This window comes from Bufo gargarizans, chromosome 2 (genome assembly GCF_014858855.1).
Source record: "Bufo gargarizans isolate SCDJY-AF-19 chromosome 2, ASM1485885v1, whole genome shotgun sequence".
NCBI lineage: Eukaryota > Metazoa > Chordata > Amphibia > Anura > Bufonidae > Bufo > Bufo gargarizans.
Genome location: NC_058081.1, coordinates 247,802,418 through 247,823,549, shown reverse-complemented (window position 1 = coordinate 247,823,549; position 21,132 = coordinate 247,802,418). Strand labels below are relative to the sequence as shown.

Genomic DNA, 21,132 nt, shown 5'->3' with positions numbered 1-21,132 from the left:
ACATGCCCCCCCCCCCCTCATAGACCTACACCCTCATGTCCCCAGAATACATGACATGCCCCCCCCCCCTCATAGACCTACACCCTCATGTCCCCAGAATACATGACATGTCCCCCCCCCTCACAGACCTACACCCTCATGGCCCCAGAATACATGACATGACATGCCCCCCCTCACAGACCTACACCCTCATGGCCCCAGAATACATGACATGCCCCCCCTCACAGACCTACACCCTCATGTCCCCAGAATACATGACATGCCCACCCTCACAGACCTACACCCTCATGTCCCCAGAATACATGACATGCCCACCCTCACAGACCTACACCCTCATGTCCCCAGAATACACCACCTGCCTCCTCATGTATGAGTTCCTATGGACTCTAGCTCTGCAGCACATCCAGGCACACGCTCCTCCTCCTCCACAAGCTCCTGCAGTCTAGGTTTATAAGCACTTCCCACACTTGACCATGTGACCAGTGACGTCACAGACCTCGTTCTAACAACAACTCCACTCTAGCATCTACCGGTCGGGCAGTCGCACTCCCTTGCGACTGCGATCGTTACCCCCCCCTGGTATGGGGCCTCCTGACTTTCGCCTAACACTAAATGTCAGGGGTTATAAGGACTGGGCATATTGAATTTCAACAGTTTTCACAGGAAAGCAGCTACTGCCAGAGGTATGTGTTCTCCACACCCGGCGGTTTATCCCCAGCTCAGATATTGCATAAAGCTAATAGAAAGTACCCGTGCAGCGTCCTGGCTGGGGTTGGAGATCGGGGGCACTTCTCTGCACTTTCCTTGGCTTCTCCCTCTCCCCACTGACACAGAGGAGCTGTGCGGCTGGAGGAAGCGCCCAGATTAGAGGGGGTTCTGAGATTTTTAGTTGTATAAGTTCTATATGATATGAGGAAGGGGGAATTTGTTTAAGGAGTGTAAATGTCTGAGAGAAACTGGCTGTGGGAAGTGACACCTCATAGGGAAATGCTGGAAATACAAGGTCCTTATAGTTTGTCTTCATATCAAAGTGAAGTGATATATTTGTGTGTATCTGAGAGATCTGTATGAACATTCACCCAAGGCTGGTGGAGATATGTATCACTATCCACCTAGGGCTGGTGCACCCCTGTATGAACATTCACTTAGGGCTGGTGGAGAACTGTATGAACATTCACCTAGAGCTGGTGGAGATCTGTATGAACATTCACCTAGGGCTGGTGGAGATCTGTATGAACATTCACCTAGGGCTGGTGGAGATCTGTATGAACATTCACCTAGGGCTGGTGGAGATCTGTATGAACATTCACCTAGGGCTGGTGGAGATCTGTATGAACATTCACCTAGGGCTGGTGGAGATCTGTATGAACATTCACCTAGGGCTGGTGGAGATCTGTATGAACATTCACCTAGGGCTGGTGGAGATCTGTATGAACATTCACCTAGGGCTGGTGGAGACCTGTATGAACATTCACCTAGGGCTGGTGGAGACCTGTATGAACATTCACCTAGGGCTGGTGCAGATCTGTATGATCCTGGGTTGGGCTGCAGGGACTGAGGAGACCCCACACAGGCTGCACTCCAGATCACTAAGCTCCTGCTGTAACTGCTGGCATCGGAAATAACTGGATGCTGGCTGCTTATCTCCTTTGATGCCGTAGTCAATAGTGACGGTGGCATCTAGGCAGTTACACAGAGGCTCCCAGTCCCAATCCTGGAGCTATCCCTCAGCCTCCACTGGCCCTGCACTGCCTGGTTCGGGTCTGATACCACCCAGGGAAGGCTCCCACAGCTCTTTGGGCTGCGCATCCGGCTCATCTCAGGAAGCCAGGCTTTTCAAGTAGACTAACTACACTGAGGGGTACCAGCAATGGCCTCCTGTCATATTGCTGCAATATCACCGGTCATGTACAGCGCCTTGATTATTGTGTACTGATGGCCTCTAATCTGTGACCACCGTCCGGTCACGTTAAGGGCTGTTTCACACGAGCGAGTCCATTGCGGGAATCGCGCTCCATGTGTGAGTGCGATCCTCCGCTCTGGACTTGCAGGAGCGCGCGGCATTATCATGATTTATAATACTGTGTGCAGATTCGGTCTACAGAATCGTACTGACAGCTTTATGTCACTGTGAATCTGTAGGTCAAACGGAGGCAAAAACGGAGGATGGCGCTCACACACGGAGCGTGATTCCCTCAATGGGTTCGGGTTTGTCTCACTACTACTCCCATTTCTGCTACCACCACTCCCCTCCTCTCTTGCTGCTATAAGGCTAGGGCTACACAGCGTGCGTCAACATTTCATGTAATGTCTGCCAATGAGGTCGCAATGTGACAGGCTACGACTGCGACGCAACAGTCGCAAAAAATCCATCCAAGTAGGATTTACTAGCATGTCGCATTACAACACCTCTGGTGCTCAGTAGTACAAATGTAGAATGATCCCCTCAGCTCTATTGTTTGCATGTGTGAAGTTGTGCAGCCATGTTTGCTTGATGGATATGCACCTGTGACTATATGAATGTGCTAGTCTAAAGTGTTTTAGTGACCATATGAGTGTGATGGGTGTGACCAAAACAGGCCTCCTCTGTGAGTCCGTTTGCATCATTTTTATCGTTTTTTTTCCAGGGTTATTTTGCACGCGAATCTCCTTACGCCTTGAAGAAATGAAGGAATAAAGAATGAACCGTCGTCCTGACAGAGAGAAACCATGAGCAACGCAATAGAACTAGAAGAAAACGTCAAGAAGCTGGTCGTACGCCTTCAAAATGTGGAGAAAGGGAAGCAGATTGACAACCTGGTTCAGATATTGGAAGATTTGCACGCTCACACCTTTTGTGATGACGGTAGGTTTTCGCGCGGACTTTTGCCGCGCTGCCTTTCATTTCATGTCTATGAGAGTTGACCTGTGTGTCTTTTACTGTCATTCATATCAGCTCCTGAAATCTTCAGTCACGTGAATGTGCATCTGCCCCTCTTACTGGTGCTGGAGTCCTACATGCGAGTGGCTGTCATCCAGGAGGTAATGTCACCTTTATACAGGGAGGTGGGGTTTGTATTGTTTGCTTTTGGGTGAACATCATGACAATGGGTGGAATTTATCCAAGTCAGTTTGCTTGAGTTGCAGAACTCTACCACAAATGTATCCAATGTCGCATGTTCTTTGTTAATTTTGGTACATCTATAAATGTAACTTCTTTGTCACAAGGGTTTTGTGGCGAAGAAAAAGTTGAAGACCCTGTGTTTGCAACTTAAAAAAATGCAATTTCTTCAAAAAAAATTGCAAGCGGCATTCGTATGACGCCCTCGCCACTTTCTCAAAAGGGAGCACTGCAAGGGCTGGAGGAGGTGGTGCCAGGGGCCCTGCAAATTTTCTTCATTTACAACAGTTTCTGGTATAAATGAAGACAGAAATCTACAGCAGCTCCAAGCTAGAGTAGATTTCAGTTTGGGTGACTGACTGCGCCGCTCCATAGATTGGGTGCATCCTTCAGAGGCACAGGGGATCAGTGATGGTCAGTTCGCAGTGTTTGCCAGCGAACACATGCGGGCTGCCATCTTTAGTAAGGTAGACTCACCCGTCCGGCGATGCACAGGTAAGCCCTTACCTGTGCCGAGAGTCTGTCTGAAATCAAATGCGGTCACCGGGAGCAGGGAGTTCTGAGAACAGCCACCGGGGGCCTTCATCGGGCTGTTCTCAAAACTGCCTGCTCCCGGTGACCGCATTTGATTTCAGACAGGCACAGGTAAGGGCTTACCTGTGCATCGCCGGACAGGTGAGTCTACCTTACTAAAGATGGCAGCCCGCATGTGTTCGCTGGCGAACACTGCGAACTGACCATCACTGCAGGGAAACTCAAGATCGGTATAGAAAACGCTGATCTTAATAAATCACCCCACAGTGATAAATCTGGAGTCACGCCCACTTTTCAAAACTAGAGTAAGTGGTGTAAAAATGCAGAAAGTCATAAAATGTTTGCGCAAAAATTCAAAATGCCCTTTTTTTGAAGCCGGATTTCTGGAGCGCAGCGGTTTTTACCTACTTCTATGCTTGAAGCTTCTTACAATACCTGGTAGTTTGAAAGCCTGCTGTATGTGCCTCTAAAGAGGAAGCAAACCTTGTTTACTTAAAAAATGATCAAAGATCCGTCAGAAGGAAGTCCCAGATTACCTAAGACGTTATTCTTGTGGCTTATTTCATCTACATGTATTTGCGGTACACTTACACCGAGAAAGTGTTTCCCAAGAATAAAGAGAATCTTTGAGAAACTTTTTCTTGTATTTCCCTCATGTGGTCTTGTTATAGTATGTACGGTATATACAGCTGAAAGTGAAATGAGCGCTCACATATGTGGTCTCCTATGGCAGACGGAGCAGTAGGAGGAGAGTGGGAATGACTGATCTCTTGAGACCCAAAAACTCTTATATTTATACCATTTTGATTGCAGTATGAAACAGAATAGGATCAAATGAGAGGTGGCTAGTAAAGAGTCAGGGTGATAGGATAATGTTGAATAAAATAAGTAATGCTCATTATCTTCCAAAATTCAGTTATTGGGAGAATCTACCAATTATGCTGCCAGACCTTCTCTTTAATAACACTGGAACTTTGGTTACGGAAATAAAGGTATATGTAGGTTTGCACTGCCAGGTTTACGGTGTGGTAGTGGCACACTTTTTCTTCCACATTTCCATGGTATTAAATACTGTGCAGGCAGCAGGTTATAGAGCAGGAGCAGCTGAGCCGATTGATGTATAGTCTTATGGGAAAAGATTCAGTAAATTTATACATTTAATTTGCTGCTCATTCTGGCCTTTGAGATCTAGGCGGAGGTCCTAACAGTGACTGACAGCTTCCCCCTATGACTGTGTATACAGAGAGAGCTGTCAATCACTGATGAGGACCGCCTCCTCGACTTCAAAGCTCAGAAAGAGCAGACATTTTAATGAATAAATAACTAGGGTTGAATCGGTTATCGATAATTCAATCGATACTTTTGTACCCGGATCGATTCGATACCGGGATTTGCAATTTACTGATACTAAGTTGCGTTACTGCACAGCCTAGTGTCAGAGAACATGGCGCGCACTGCTCTCAGCGCACGCCATGTTCTCCTCAGCAGCACAGTGGGGAGGGAGAGACAAAGCCCAGGACAGCAGGGAGAGTGTAAAGTCCTATTCACCCTAATAGAGCTCTATTAGGGTGACTAGGACAAGGGATTAAAAGATCCCAGGTTCTAGCCCCTAAGGGGGCTAATAATAAATTAAAGGTAAAAAAAAAAAAAATATATTAAGTTTAAATCACCTCTTTCCCAATTTTACGTATAAAATATATGAGCAATAAAAAAAAAACATATTGCCACGTCCGAAAAGTTCAAACTATTAAAATATAAAAAAATATTTCCGATGCGGTGAATGCCGTAACATAAATAAATAAAAAAACGCGCAATTTGGCCCTTTTTTTTTTTTTTTTTTTTTTTTTACACCTTGTTCCCCCCAAAAATAGGATAGGACTGTTTTATTATGGGCCGGACGTTCCATAAAATGTGGAATTTATGCTGCTTTTTTGTTTTTTATTTTTTTCGTGTGGTATCGAATGGTATTGAGTATCACAATACTTTTTTATGGTATCGAAATCGAATCAAAATGTTGGTATTGTGACAACCCTATAAATGACAGTTTTACGGATTCTTTTCCCACAAAACTCTAGTAATGCTCTGTACCATGCCGCCTGCAGCTCAGACCCCATACTCAGCATGACTGTTTCCCTTTAAGGCCTCTTTCACACGGGCGTCATGTTTTTTGCCCGGATAAGAGGCGGGTGCGTTGCGGGAAAATGCGCGATTTTTCTGCGCGAGTGCAAAACATTGTCATGCGTTTTGCACTTGCGTGAGAAAAATCGCGCATGTTTGGTACCCAGACCCGAACTTCTTCACAGAAGTTCGGGCTTGGGATTGATGTTCTGAAGATTGTATTATTTTCCCTTATAACATGGTTATAAGGGAAAATAATAGCATTCTGACTACAGAATGCTTTGTATAATAGTGCTGGAAGGGTTAAAAATAATAAAAAAGTTAACTCACCTTCTCCTCTTGTTCGCGCAGATGCCACTCTGTTCTTTAGCTGTGGACTGAATGACCTGAGGTGACGTCAGATCACATGCTCCAATCACATGGTCCATCACCATGGTGATGGAGCATGTGATCTGACGTCATCAAAGGTCCTTTAGCCCACAGATAAAGAACAGACCGGCATCTGCGCTAACAAGAGGAGAAGGTGAGTTAACTTTTTTATTATTTTTAACCCCTCCAGCACTATTATACAAAGCATTCTGTATTCAGAATGCTATTATTTTCCCTTATAACCATGTTATAAGGGAAAATAATACAGTGAATAGACTGTCACCTAGAACCCATGCGTGAAAATCGCACCGCATCCGCACTTGCTTGCGGATGCATGCGATTTTCACGCAACCCCATTCATTTCTATAGGGCCTGCGTTACGTGAAAAACGCACAAAGAGGAGCATGCTGCGATTTTCACGCAACGCACAAGTGATGCGTGAAAATCACCGCTCGTGTGCACAGTCTCATAGAAATGAATGGGTCAGGATTCAGTGCGGGTGCAATGCGTTCACCGCACGCATCGCACCCGCACGGAAAACTCGCCCGTGTGAAAGGGGCCTAAGGCTAGGGCGATGTGGCGACTTTGGTTGCATGACTGTATAACTATGCAACTGAAGCTTCCATGCAGTTGCACACTCCGTGTAACGTCATTCTTCTACTACTTTGGTGCAACAGAAACTCATTAGCCTTAGCTCAATTTATGGTTGGAGACAAAGACAATGCATTGTGGAAGGACCCTATGGGGGTCATTTATTAAGACCGGCGTTATAATAACCCCTGTAGCTGGCAGTGGCCTCTACATACTTCGGCGTATCCACTCCCGGTTTAAATGTAAGCCCACTTCCGAGCTGTCTTACCTTTTAGACCACTTTCTATGCCTAAAACAGGCGTAGAAAATGAAGAATGAGACGGCCCGCCAGCACGTCCCCTTCCCTGTCCATGCCACACCCACTTTTTTAGACATGGCGTGAGCAGGAAAAAGTTGCACATTGTGGCGCAAATAACCTTTGCGCCACAATCTGTGCCAAAAATACACCTAAAATAGGTGTATTTCTGGATAGCAAATGACCCTTATATTCTTATTTCCATGAATCGTGTTACATTTATGTGCAGCTAGAGCATACAAAAGAAAGAACAGACTGTAATGCAATATAAAAACAATGTGGACATTCTTTTCTTCAATCCGTTAAGAACTCATATCTCCTTCACGTAATGGCTCTTATCTCCTACTGTCTGGTATGTATAGTGAAATATTACTGTTTGCTTTAAAACGCACCTTGATTTGCAAGTATTTGGATTAATTGGTCAATTGAGCAACCTGCCTACAAAAGTAAACCTATTAACATTGAGCAATACGTTACCTTTCATGCTTACCAAAGTAAAGTCTAATATTAGCTTTACAGCTACAAACATGTCCTGTTCAGTTAGGGTCCATGCAGGAATGACGTTCAGATGAATGCTCAATCCATTCATTTCCCCTACATGCCACTGATGCAATCTGATCGTTTCTACAGCAAAATAATCCTTGTGTGTCGGCAGAACATTACCCCGTGATGTGCCGCCAACAAACAATGAAACTGTATGGGGATGAACAACCACGGTAATAATCAGAGGCAGACTGGTCATGGACCCTACACCGAATTTCCCTAGTGGGCCAAAGCCCGTAGGGCCACCCAAGCTCTCCTCACTCGGGCACATACTACTGGGGGAACATTATTAGAGGAAGTCCAGGCAGCACGCTGAAGGTAGGGCTGGCTTGGTGTGTGGCCCACACCTCACCTCCTAAGCCCCCTTCTCCATATCCATATTAGAGACAAGTGGAGGAGGAAGACAGAACCACGGAATTACAGATCCTGGGGAGGTATTCAGTGCTGCACTGTGATATTTGGTTCTGGGGGATGGTATTCTGTGCTGCACTATACTATTATTGACCCTACCCACTTGTATTCTCCCATCTACTTGTGTTGGCCGGCCTTCTGTCAATGTGGACCCACCGACAACGTCAGGGTCCTCTTGTTTAGTTTTTTTCCAGGACCACTTTAAGTTCCCAATCCGCCCCTGGTAATAATCGTTCATCTCCATACAGATGAAATGATTATCCAATTCATATGCAACTAATGAACAGGTAATGAGTGGGTCTGAACAGTGATTATTGCACTGTGTATTTGCCCTAAACAATTAGCCTTTTTATATTTTTTTTTTCCTGAGATTTTAAGTAGTGATAAAACCAGCTATCACTTTGATCTTTTACACTTGGGAACCTGTCACCGGGATTTTGTGTATAGAGCTGAGGAAATGGGTTGCTAGATAGCCGCTAGCACATCCGCAATATCCAGTCCCTATAGCTCTGTGTGCTTTTATTTGATACATATGCAAATTAACCTGAGATGAGTCCTGTTCCTTATCTCAGGGACAGGGCACATCTCAGGTTAATTTGCATATGTATCAAATCGTTTTTTTTTTTTTTTTTTTACACAATAAAAGCACACAGAGCTATGGGGACTGGGTATTGCGGATGTGCTAGCGGCGATCTAGAAACCCATGTCCTCAGTGACAGGATCCCTTTAACTCCTATTAAGTTTGTATGAAGCAAATGCTCATCATGCCATACAAATGTCTCCTCAGGGTGGGGATCGGGCAAGTACTCGTCCCCCCTGTGTTAGTGATCCAGTGGGGGTCAAACATTTATCGTTTAGGTAAAAACTATTTTTGTTTATGAATTTATAATATTTGTAAAATGTTCTGTAAGTTTTTCATATCATCTTTTTCTGTGTTTCAGGTGGGCTGGTCTTTACTATGCCGATTGATAATGGTATATCCAAATATACTTCATAGTTTACATACTCCAGTAGATATTGGCCATGAATGGGAAGTTCTTGGCGTTCATCAGTAAGTATGCGCTAGTATTGCACTTGCAGTACAGTAATGTGGAAGCAGCACATGCTGTGCTGTGTGTTCATCCATGAGCAGAGCGCTTTTGCTCTTATTAAACATATTCTATGTACACCTTTGGGGGCAATCTTTTATTTTTGCATTGTACTCATGTTCAGCTAAAAAAAAAAAATTCAATTGGTCTTTACTAAAAATAAGGAGCCCCTCTCATGCTCTGTTTTTTCACGGAGTTCCTTCAGGCAGCTCAGCTGACGGCTCCTTATCTCTGTTCTCTGACATTATAAACACTCATTATAGCTCAGTTCTTATCTTACTGATGAGAATATGGTGTAAATAAGTGTTCTGAGCTATTAGTAATTTAGAGATAAGGTTTATTAGATGACCGGCACAGGGTGAGAGTGCAAGTACGATTCTCAGAGCTTGGCAGAAGCCATAACACTTTATGACGAAGCTGCTGAATATTTTTATTAAAGGCCAATTGAATAAATTATTTAAAAGGGGTTGTCTCACTTCAGCAAGTGGTCTTTATCATGTAGAGAAAGTTAATACAAGGCACTTACTAATGTATTGTGATTTGTCCATATTGCTTCCTTTGCTGGCTGGATTCATTTTTCCATCACATTATACACTGCTCGTTTCCATGCTTGCGACCACCCTGCAATCCATCAGTGGCCGGCGTGCTTGCACACGATAGGAAAAAATATCGGCCTGGTGACAGGGACAGTGGGAGCGCACATAAGCTGGTGCGTTTTTTTTATAGTATGCAAGCACGTCCATTGCGGCTGGATTGCAGGGTGGTTGTAACCATGGAAATGAGCAGTGTATAATGTAATGGAAAAATGAATCCAGACAGCAAAGGAGGCAATATGGATAATAACAATACATTACTAAGTGACTTGTATTAAATACTATTTGCTAAAGTGACAAAACCCCTTTAAGGCTCATGCACATGGCCACAAGTGTTTTGCGATCCGCAAATCGCAGATCCCCCAAAATATGGATGCCAGCCAAGTGTATACCACCATTCATTTTGAAAAGTAGAAATGTTCTGTCCTTGTCCGCAAACTACGGCCATGTGCATGAGCCCTTATAATGACCTATAATGCTGTTTGTTCCTGCCGACCTCGACCGAAATGGCCTCACTACGGCCATGTGCATGAGCCCTTATAATGCTGTTTGTTCCTGCCCGACCTCGGCCGTACTGTACTCGCACAATGCCATCAGTACAATTTAGTACAGCTGTGGTAGAGCTGGAACACAGAGCATTATCAGTTATTGTAATGCTTTGTGCATGGGTGTAGGAACCCCCAAAAATCTGGGGGGGGGACAGCATTTTTGCTCGCCAGGTATATTCTTATTCAGTAAACTGCGAGTTGTTTATATCGTTAAATTTTAAGTGTGTGTGTGTGTGTGTGTGTGTGTGTGAAAAATCTCACAGCAAAAAAAATATATGCAAAAGGAACAGTTCTTTGTTTATCAGGTCACAGAAATTAACCAGTTTGGCATATATTTCAGTTATTCCGGGTACTTTCTCTGGAGCCCGCCTCCCCCCTTCCCCCGCCAAAACAATAATCTCCCCTTATATATAATTTACTTACAGTTCTGAAGCCTCAGGGGTGCTGACAGGCTTGGCCTCAGGGGTGCTGACAGGCTTGGCCTCAGGGGTGCTGACAGGCTTGGCCTCAGGGGTGCTGACAGGCTTGGCCTCAGGGGTGCTGACAGGCTTGGCCTCAGGGGTGCTGACAGGCTTGGCCTCAGGGGTGCTGACAGGCTTGGCCTCAGGGGTGCTGGCTGGCTTGGCCTCAGGGGTGCTGGCTGGCTTGGCCTCAGGGGTGCTGGCTGGCTTGGCCTCAGGGTGCTGGCTGGCTTGGCCTCAGGGGTGCTGGCTGGCTTGGCCTCAGGGGTGCTGGCTGGCTTGGACGGGCAGAAGGAGTGTGGGAAACTGAGGCCTTTTTCTCCAAGCTGTTCCAGATCAGTGCTCTGGGCAGCTCTGGGCTCCGGGCTGGAAGTGGGCACAATAAGAAAAAAATATTTTTCATTACACCTCAGGTCAGACCCCCAATGTGTCCCGACTCCAGCACTGTACGGCTCAGGCGGCGCAATTACGTCATTGCACCGCTTACGCCGGCCTCTGATAGGCTGCCAGCCTAGTAGTGTTGGCAGCCTATCAGAGGAACAGGAAAGGGACACGCCTCCCTGCCCTGCTCCTCCGCAGCCTTCTGTTTGTATCGCTGTCCTGTTTGTATTGCCGTCCTCAGATCACTATTGAGATGAGTGCTTCGCTTTCACAATGGAAGCGCTCATCTCAGTGCCTGCCCCGCCGCACACACTGCCGCTGGGGGGGATTTGACCAAACCTGTTCCCCCCCCCGCATTATTTCCTGGGGGGGATCCGTCCCCCCCGCTTCCTACGCCCATGGCTGTGTGTTCATGTCACAGGAGCAGCGTTCATGTCACAGGAGCAGCGTTCAGTCCAGGAAATACTGCTCTCACACAGAGTTTATTTCCGGCATTGAACGCGCATGTAAAATTGGCCTTAGGCTATGTTCAGACAGCAAAATGTGTAGTAGAAAATCGGTGGCAGATCAGTGATGTAATTAGTTCCTGGTTCCTAGTTTTTGGTGTTGTGAGTGCTAAAGACAGACCTCCAATTCATCAATTTACTTTACACCTCTCCCATTGACTTCGGTAGGGAGAACATCCTCAAAAAATGGTTCAAAGAAGTGTAATGCCATTCCTTTTTTCAAACAGCTACATAAAAATACATAAGCATGTGTACTAGGGTGTGCATTTCCCATTGAAATCAGTGGGAAGCTGTTTGGTAGCGTTTTGAATGCACAATAATCTGTGTGAGGCCTCATGCACACGAACATATTTTGTTTCCGTGTCCGTTTTGTTTTGCGCATAGGATGAAGACCCATTCATTTCAATGGGTTCGCAAAAAATGCGGACAGCACACCGTGTGCTGCCCGCATCCGTACGTCCATTCCGTAGCCCCGCAAAAAATATAGTGCATGTCCTATTCTTGTCTGTTTTGCGGACAAGCAAATGCATTGTTACAATGGATCTGCAAAAAAAAACAAAAAACGGATGTAACACGGATGCCATCCGTATTTGTTGCGGACCACAAAATACATATGGTCGTGTGCATGTAGCCTAAAGCGCCTGTTTTACACTGAATAGTACGTTTTGGTAAAGCAGTCTTCTAAGTCTTCTTCAGTTCTAAGCTGCAGCGAATATTGATATTTCACTATTTCCGTCACTGCATAAATGACATTTGCCTCTCATACAAAATTTTCCTGTGGACCTAAAATATTTTTTTTCATTGACTTTTCAGACAAATTCTGAAAATCCTGTCTATGTATCTGACAAATCGTAATGTCTTGATGGTTGGATTGAAAGCTTTAACCAGCATCCTTGAGTCAGGTACATGTGATATACGTGTTTGTTCTAAAGGATAATACTTGACATTTCTGAACAACCCGCCTTTGTAAGGAAGAGCTTGTTTATTTGCCCCTCTTACCGGGTGATTGAACAGCATGATGGCAGTATTTTCAGGCCCAATAATTTAGAAGTGGAACTGGCAATTTAATTTGTCCTTGTCCAATTATTCCACAGAAGGGACAGTGTTTCCTTCTGATGTGTGTTTATGCTGCCTTATAGTTTGTATTTTCCTTGTGAGTCTTATGCTGTTATTATCATTTACGTATCAGGAAAATCTACTTATAAATGTATGAGTATTATTAATGGAAAGAATTTGATGAACTAAATGTACTAAGGTGTCCAATTAACCCCTTACTAACCACCAATACTCCTTTTTATGACGGGCACTAAAGGGCCTTAGGCAAGGCTGCTGCTTTTTTATGGTTGACTAGTGTATGAAGGGGAGACTCTTCTAACAGTTCCCACTCTGACAGCCCAGATGTCAGAACCACTGATCCCAGCTGTTTACCCCCTTAGGGTACTTTTACACTTGCGTTGCTGGATTCCGGCAGGCAGTTAAGTCGATCCGGCAATCTGTATGCAAACGGAAACTATTTGTAGACGAATCCGGATGCGAATATTTCTCACAAATGCATTGCAATACCGGATCCGTCTCTCCGGTGTCATCCGGAAAAACGAATTTGGTATTTATTTATTTTTAACATTTTTAAAGGTCTGCGCATGCGCAGACCAGAAGACCGGGTCCGGCAATGCGGCAATTTGAATACATTCCAATGAAAAAACATTCCGGCAAGTGTTCAGGATTTTTGGCCGAAGAGAAAAATGTAGCATGCTGCGGTTTTTTTTTTTCTCCGTCCAAATACCGTAAAGGACTGAACTGAAGACATCCTGAACGGATTGCTCTCCATTCAGAATGCATTAGGATAAAACTGATCAGCTCTTTTCCGGTATTGAGCCTCTAGGACAGAACTCGATACCGGAAAACTTTGATGCAAGTGTGAAAGTACCCTAAGATGTCGCAGTCAGTATTGACAGTGGCTACGAGGGACTGGGCTCCTTGTCACCTATATGCACTGCCTCAGATGATATATGAGGTCTGCCATCTGTGTGTGCCTATTAAAGAGGGGAACCACCTAATAGATTGCCTGTCAGTTTCCTAAAGACAGCATAATACACTAGACTACATAAGTAGCACAGTGTATTGTGTAAGAAATCAGAATTTTTTTGAAAAAAAAAAAAAATCTTCAAGTTAAAAAACACACATGCACACCTTTTTCCATTAAAAGTGTTTTTCAGTGGAAAAAATTTAAAATATAATAACCGCTCCACATACTTGGATTGTTAGGGTTCAGTGGGGAAGTCAATAATAACTTTGCATCTGTAATGATCTGAACTATACAAAAATCACTTGATTTAACATCATAAAAAAAAAACTGACCGTAGATAGTTGTTGTTTTTTTTGCTTATCTGCCACAAAAAAAGGGTAGAAATAGTAATCAAAATATTGCATGTACCCCAAAATGATACCACTAAAAATTACAAGTCTTCCTGCAACACTCAAGCCCTCACATAGCTCAGGAGAAATAAAAAGTTATGGGTCTTGGGATATGGCAATTAGAGACGAGCGAAGTTTAGAAAAATTTGATTTTGGCGAAGTTTGCCAAGAAATTTGATTAGTTATGAATTAATTTGTTGCAAATCGCTTTAAATCAGATATACTCACATGTCACCGTGGCTGACAGAATGTATGGAGCGGGCTGCTACAGTGAGCCCAACCATACGCAGCGGGTGCCGGGTGTATCCTATAGCAGAAACTACAAGATATTTTAGACTAGCACATCCAAAGTCACAGGTGCACATCCATAACGCTAGCATGCAGGCAGCAAACAAAAACATATGCCAGCACACCATTGCACATGCAAACAATAGAACTAGGGATTATTCTGGATTAAAGTGGTACTAAATCTACTCTACAAATGGAAGCTCTTTGTGCACATTTTTTTTTTTTTTTTTTTTTCCTAATATATATTTTTTATTATTTCAGGTTTATACAATAAATACATTTTTGAAAATAAATCTTTTTTTTGTGTCTTCAGTTTCTTTTTTTTTTTTTTTTTAACATTTAGAAAACCCTCCCCTCCCTCCCCCCCGATTTGTGGTGCGTCAAAGTAGGACCCCTATATATAAAACAACTTGACCTCAGCTAATCGGACCTCCAACCACTCCATATCCTACTCCACTGGTGTTCAATTTCCCTCCGTCTATATATAATTTTCTCGTAGTTCTTTACCTTATCAATTAAATTTGTCCATGTATTTATGTCTGGAGTGGATCGGGCAAACCAGGTCCGACTGATCAAAACTCTAGCCAACATCAATATTCTACTCAGGAAGATCTTTTGATACTTATGATTTTTTAGTTTGGAAAGATCATTAAGAACAAATACTTGTGGTTCAAAAGGAATTCGAATTTTTAGTTTACACATAATACAATTATTGATACCATTCCAGTAGTTTATAAGTTCTGGACAGGTCCATATCATATGGAGAAAGTCCGCTCCTACAGTGTCACATTTGGGACAGTTGGACGTGTCTCTTAACCCGCATTTATTCATCCATAGGGGAGTATATATAATCTGTGGCAAATATAGAATTGTATTAGAACATGGTTAAAGTTCTGGGATAATAAAGATAAATTCCCAAAAATATTCTCCCACCCTTCTATTTGTAAATTCGGACAATCCACCTCCCACGATTTTTGTCCTGGTGAGTGTATATCACTAAACCGTACCTTAAGTAATAACTTATATATATTTGAAATTTTTATTCTAGAAAGTGTGCCCCCTACCCAATCATTCAAAAAGGATAAATTATCTATATCCAACATCCGCTTATCATCCAAACTAGATAACACAGATCGCAATTGAAAATACCTAAACCATGAAAGATTTCTTATATTATGTGTCATTTCTATAAAGGGTTTAATTTCTCTATCTTTAACTACCTGTGAAATATATAAAATTTTATTCTTCTGCCAAAATTTGTCAGCTGCAATTTCATCCAGCCTTTGTAAATACAAATTATGCCAAAGAGGCGTAAATGTAAGTGAACCCTTAACCTTCAACCATGTCCTAGTTGTAGCCCACACCTTAAGGAGTAGTTTTATAGTCTCTCTATAGCCTTGCTCATAACTCTTCAATAGACCAGATTCCAACAAGGTGAAAATATTATTGTGAGCGTGACTATTTACCAACTTCCCCAGTTTACCAACTTTGTGCACATTTTTGATCAAACGTGTGTCGGGACCATCTACCGGTGTCAATGTGGCGTATAGTACCACTTTAGAGGGAACCTGTCACCGGGATTTTGTGTATAGAGCTGAGGACATGGGTTGCTAGATGGCCACTAGCACATCTGCAATATCCAGTCCCCATAGCTCTGTGTGCTTTTATTGTGTAAAAAACAACAACAACGATTTGATACATATGCAAATTAACCTCAGATGAGTCCTGTCCCGGACTCATCTCATCTCTTTATCTAGAATAATCCCTAATCCCTAGTTTTATTGTTTGCATGTGTGTCTGCTGTCATACAGCAGAAAAATAGCTGCAACGATGGGGAATGGCGAACCTGCTAAACCACGTCACTTAATCCCTCAGATGCCGCAATTAATACCAATAGCAGCATCTGTAAGGTAAGGCAGAGGGATGCGGCTTCCTCTGCCTTCCGATCGGAGTCCGCATAGTGAAATCACATGGCTCTAATCGGTTACCATGGCAGCAGTTTAACAAGGAGCATGTAAAAATACTATTCACCCTAAGGCTAGGGCTACACGACAACGTATTGCACGACAATAAGTCGCAACTACACTGCATCATGTGTAGCGGGACATTGATGTCACGTGACAATTTTTATAATGATAGTCTATGGTGACGCACTGCGACATACTGCGACAGTCGCAGAAAAATCCATCTTAAATGGATTTTTGCTACTGTCGTGCCCCCCGCCCAGTGCCATCAGCTGCCCCCCCTCCCAGAAGATGGCTGCTCATGCACGGCTGCTCTCTGTTCATTTCGGGGCCCCTTTATGAAGATGGGAGCGGGTTGCACTTCTGGGACCTTCTCCAATTGATACTGATGGCATATCCTAGAGATATGCCATCAATGTCCCTGATAGGTAACCCCTTTAATATGTAACTGTATGAAAATGATCACTAGGGCCTTAATACAATTCATCCAGCACTTATATGAAAAGTTTTTTTTTTTTTTTCTTCTGCAGATGTAATACATTTTCTGGTTTTGGATCATGAAGCGGATGTTTTTCTGTTGATTTTTGAAGCCATGAAGCTGTTTTCAGATAAAGAAGATATTCAGATATATAGCTGCCAAGCATTGTATTTGCTTTTAATGAAAGGTATAGTTCTAGAGAACTTTAAGTGATCTCATTTCTTTCTAGGGTTGTATAAAAAGCTTCTAAGCAAAACACATAAAGGAAAATAAGGACTTCGCGAGTGCCCTAAAATGCTTAATTATGATCAATGCAATGTTCTGGACCTGTTTATATTCATTTTCAAAAGAAATTTTCCTGTTGATAAGAATTGCTCTCTATAGGTGTTGTAAAAAAACACTTTGCAATTTACAGTACTTATCGCTTTATAAGATGCACCTGATGATAAGACGCAACCCAGGTTTTAGAGAAGGAAAATAGGGAAAAAATATTTCTCATCAGACTTCATATCAGATCCTCAGACCCCTGTATCAGGTCCTCACGTCAGACCCCTGTATCAGGTCCTCACGTCAGACCCCTGTATCAGGTCCTCACGTCAGACCCCTGTATCAGGTCCTCACGTCAGACCCCTGTATCAGGTCCTCACGTCAGACCCCTGTATCAGGTCCTCACGTCAGACCCCTGTATCAGGTCCTCACAAAAAATATTAAATACCTAAAAATGGTACCAATAAAAACGACAGCTCACCCCACAGAAATAAGCACTCAAACAGCTCTGTAGACTGATATGTAAATAATGTTATGGATGTCAGAATACGACAATGCAAAGAAAAGTAATCGTATAAATTTGGTATTGCCATAATTATACTGATTTGCAAGGTCATTGTGTCATTTTTAGCACACACTGAATAACGTAAAATCAAAACCTGGTGGAATTTTTTATTTTTTTTCCCAATTTCAATTTTTCCCAGTTTTCCAAGATATGGTGTATTGAATGCTGCTATACAGCTAAATACATCTTGCAAAAAATAAGCTAAAAAAAGTTAAAAACAAAAGTTTTTGCCCATCAATCTGCACTCAGTACCTTACAATAAGAGTGAAAACAGAAATGTTTGCTAATTTATGAACCCTTTTCTGAGTATTTTTGTGTTTTTGTTTTTCACTCTGTTTTCCCAGAGCCATAATTTTTTTAATTTTTCCATTCACATAGCCGTAAGAGGGCATTTTTTTAGCGGGACAACTTTTACTTTCTAAACCTTGATTGGGGTCCACCTGTGGTAAATTCAGTTAACTAGACAAGACACACATCTGTCTGTATAAGCTCTGTATAATCCTGTAGTGCTCAGAGACAGGATTTTGTGGGCACAGATCTGGAGAACGGTACAAAAATTGCTGCTGTACTGAAAGTTCCCAAGAGCATAGTGGCCTCCATAATTCATAAATAGAAGAAGTGAGGAACAACCACTCTTCCTTGAGCTAAGTAATTGGGAGAGAAAGGACTTGGTAAAAGAGATGACTGGGAAACCAATGGTCCCTCTGGCTGAGCTCCAGAAATCTTGTGTGCAGGTGGGAGAAACATCCAGAAAGTCAACCATAACTGCAGCACTTCACTAGTCTGGGCTTTGCCAGGAAGAGGCCTCTCAGACACATCAAAGCCAGCCTGGAGTTTCCTTAAAAGCACCTTAAAGGACTCTCATACTGAGAAAAAAGATTCTCTGGTCTGATGAAACCAAAATGTAACTTTTTTTTCTCAATTCTTGGCCTCATGTCTGGAGCAACCAGGCACTGTTCATCACCTGCCCACTACTATCCCAGCAGTGTAGCAGGATGGTGGCAGCATCATTCTGGGGAGGGGGATGTTTTTCAGCAGTTGGGACATGAAGACTTGTCAGGGTAGAGGGAAAGCTGATCAGAGCAAAGTACAGAGGTATTCTTAATGAAAACCTGATCCAGGGTGCTCTGGACCTCAGACTGGGCAGAAGGTTTACCTTCCAACAAGACTATGACCCTAAACACACAGCCAAGAAAATACAGGATTGTCTTTAGACTTGCTTTACATTTGCCGATCCGGCAGACTGTTCCGGCTACCAGAATGCCATTCGGTCCATTGAGTATAATCAGATCCGGCAGTGATCCGGCCGCGATGCAGCAAATATACTGAGAATCAACCTGACAAATACCACTGCACATAGTTCATGCCAGAACAGCCTGCCAGAACAGGCTGCCGGCAGTGTGAAACAAGCCTTAGGGACAACTCTGTGAATGTCTTTGTATGGCCCAGCTTTGTCTTTGTTCGAACCCATTTCAAAATTTTTTGGAGACACCTGAAAGTGGCTGTCCACCGACAGTCCCCATCCAACCTGACGGAGCTTAAGAGGTGTTTCAACACCAAGTTCAGATTTTTTTACTTTGGTACTTCCTTTTCAGCAAAAATTTCTAACTCTTTGATTCTGTTTTAATGTTGTCATCGTGGGTTATTGCGAGCAGAATGATGGGGAAAAACAAGATTTGCTTTATTTTAGCACAAGGTTGCAAAATAACAAAAAAAAAAAAAATGAAAAAACTTTCCGAATGCATTCTCTATATATGGCTTGTCTTAATTAGTTTTGTTGTGTTGATGCTTGCAAGTCTTAGGCTACTTTCACACTCGCGTTTGGTGCGGATCCATCATTGATCTGCACAGACGGATCCGTTCAGATAATATAACTGCATGCATCCGTTCAGAACGGATCCGTTTGTATTATCTTTTAACATAGCAAAAACGGATCCGTCTTGAAGACCATTGAAAGTCAATGGAGGACGGATCTATTTTCTATTGTGCCAGATTATGTCATAGACAACGGATCCCTACCCATTGACTTACATTGTGTGTCAGAACAGATCTGTTTGGCTCAGTTTCCTCAAAATGACACCAAAACGCTGTCTGCCTCCAAAGCGGAATGGAGACGGAACGGAGAAAAAACTGAGTGGATCCTTTTCCATTCAGAATGCATTAGGACAAAACTGATCCGTTTTGGACCGCTTGTGAGAGCCCTGAACGGATCTCACAAAGGGAAAACCAAAACGCCATTGTGAAAGTAGCCTTAGTCTTAGGCTACATGCACACGAATGTTGTCTGTTCCGTGTTTTTTTTTTTTTTTTGCGGATAGGATGTGGACCCATTCATTTCAATGGGCCCGCAAAAAATGTCCACATCAGTATGTCTGCTCCGTAGCCCCGCAAAAAAATAGAACATATCCTATTCTTGTCCGTTTTAGACATTGTTAAAATGGATCCGCCAAAAAAAACAACGGATGGCATACGGATGTCATTAGTTTTTTGACGGATCTTCAATTTGCGGACCGCAAAACACATGCGGTCTTGTGCATGTAGCCTTAGGCCTCATGCACACGACTGTTCTGGTTCGCATCCGAGACGCAGTTTTTGCGGCTCGGGTGCGGACCAATTCACTTCAATGCGGCCGCAAAAGATGCAGACAAAGATGCAGACGCTACTGCAGTCCTGGTTGCCATGGTTACTTAGCAATAGTAGAAGCATCATACTTACCTGCTGGCTGCTGCGATGTCTGTATCCGGCCGGGAGCTCCTCCTACTGGTAAGTGACAGGTCTGTGCGGCGCATTGCTAAATGAACTGTCACTTACCAGTAGGAGGAGCTCCAACGTAATTAATACAATAGAGGGAGGAAGGGGGGGCGCACACTGTGCCACCAACGTATTAATACAATAGAGGGAGGAAGGGGGGGGGGGGCCGCACTGGCCACCAATGAAATTTAAACTGAGGAGGGAGGGGGGTCTGCCCCCTGCTGCCTGGCAGCCCCGGATCTCTGACTGGGGGCTATGATACGCACAATTAACCCCTTCAGGTGCAGCACCTGAGGGGTTAATTGTACGGATCACAGCCCCCTGTAAGAGATCGGGTGCTGCCAGGCAGCAGGGGGCAGTCATGTACACAGTTCGTTGTATATTCTAACTAGAAGCGTCCCCATCACCATGGGAACGCTTCTGTGTTAGAATATACTGTCGGATCTGAGTTTTCACGAAGTGAAAACTCAGCTCTGAAAAAAAAAGCTCTGAAAAAGCTTTTATGCAGACGGATCTTCTACAAGGATCACGGAGGCGGATGGCAAATGGTGCATTTTCCGAGTTTTCAACAGACCCATTGAAAGTCAATGGGTCCGCAGAAAATCACGGAAAACGGAACAACGGCCATGGGTGCACACAACGGTCGTGTGCATGAGACCTTAGTCTGTAGTTTTCATGTTGGTCATCCTATGCTTCAGCTGACAATTTTTTTTATTCTAATGACCATATTCTCAGTATAAATTTTATATTCTTTTACAATTTTACACTTAACCTAACTAAAGGTTATGATTCCCATGTTGCTTCGTTTTATTAATAAATTAGGAATACCCATGTCAGGGAAATGTTGTGTCTGACTCATTGTGAAAG

The 21,132-nt window shown here is 43.5% G+C and overlaps 1 protein-coding gene across 3 annotated transcripts in view; it reads left to right on the top strand.

Annotated features, from left to right (window-relative positions):
• The first annotated feature begins 495 nt into the window (after positions 1-495).
• The window catches only part of LRRK2 (leucine rich repeat kinase 2), a 137,288-nt gene continuing 116,651 nt past the window's right edge, over positions 496-21,132 (top strand). For 2 of the 3 annotated variants that reach the window (XM_044280210.1, XM_044280208.1), the window contains exons 1-6: positions 496-683; positions 2,628-2,845; positions 2,936-3,021; positions 8,903-9,012; positions 12,352-12,440; positions 16,736-16,870. In XM_044280210.1, coding sequence (XP_044136145.1) covers positions 2,710-2,845; positions 2,936-3,021; positions 8,903-9,012; positions 12,352-12,440; positions 16,736-16,870 — 556 coding nt within the window. In that variant the 5' untranslated portion in view covers positions 496-683; positions 2,628-2,709. The remainder of the gene's footprint in view (positions 684-2,627; positions 2,846-2,935; positions 3,022-8,902; positions 9,013-12,351; positions 12,441-16,735; positions 16,871-21,132) is intronic. The other variant, XM_044280209.1, reaches the window with a different exon arrangement.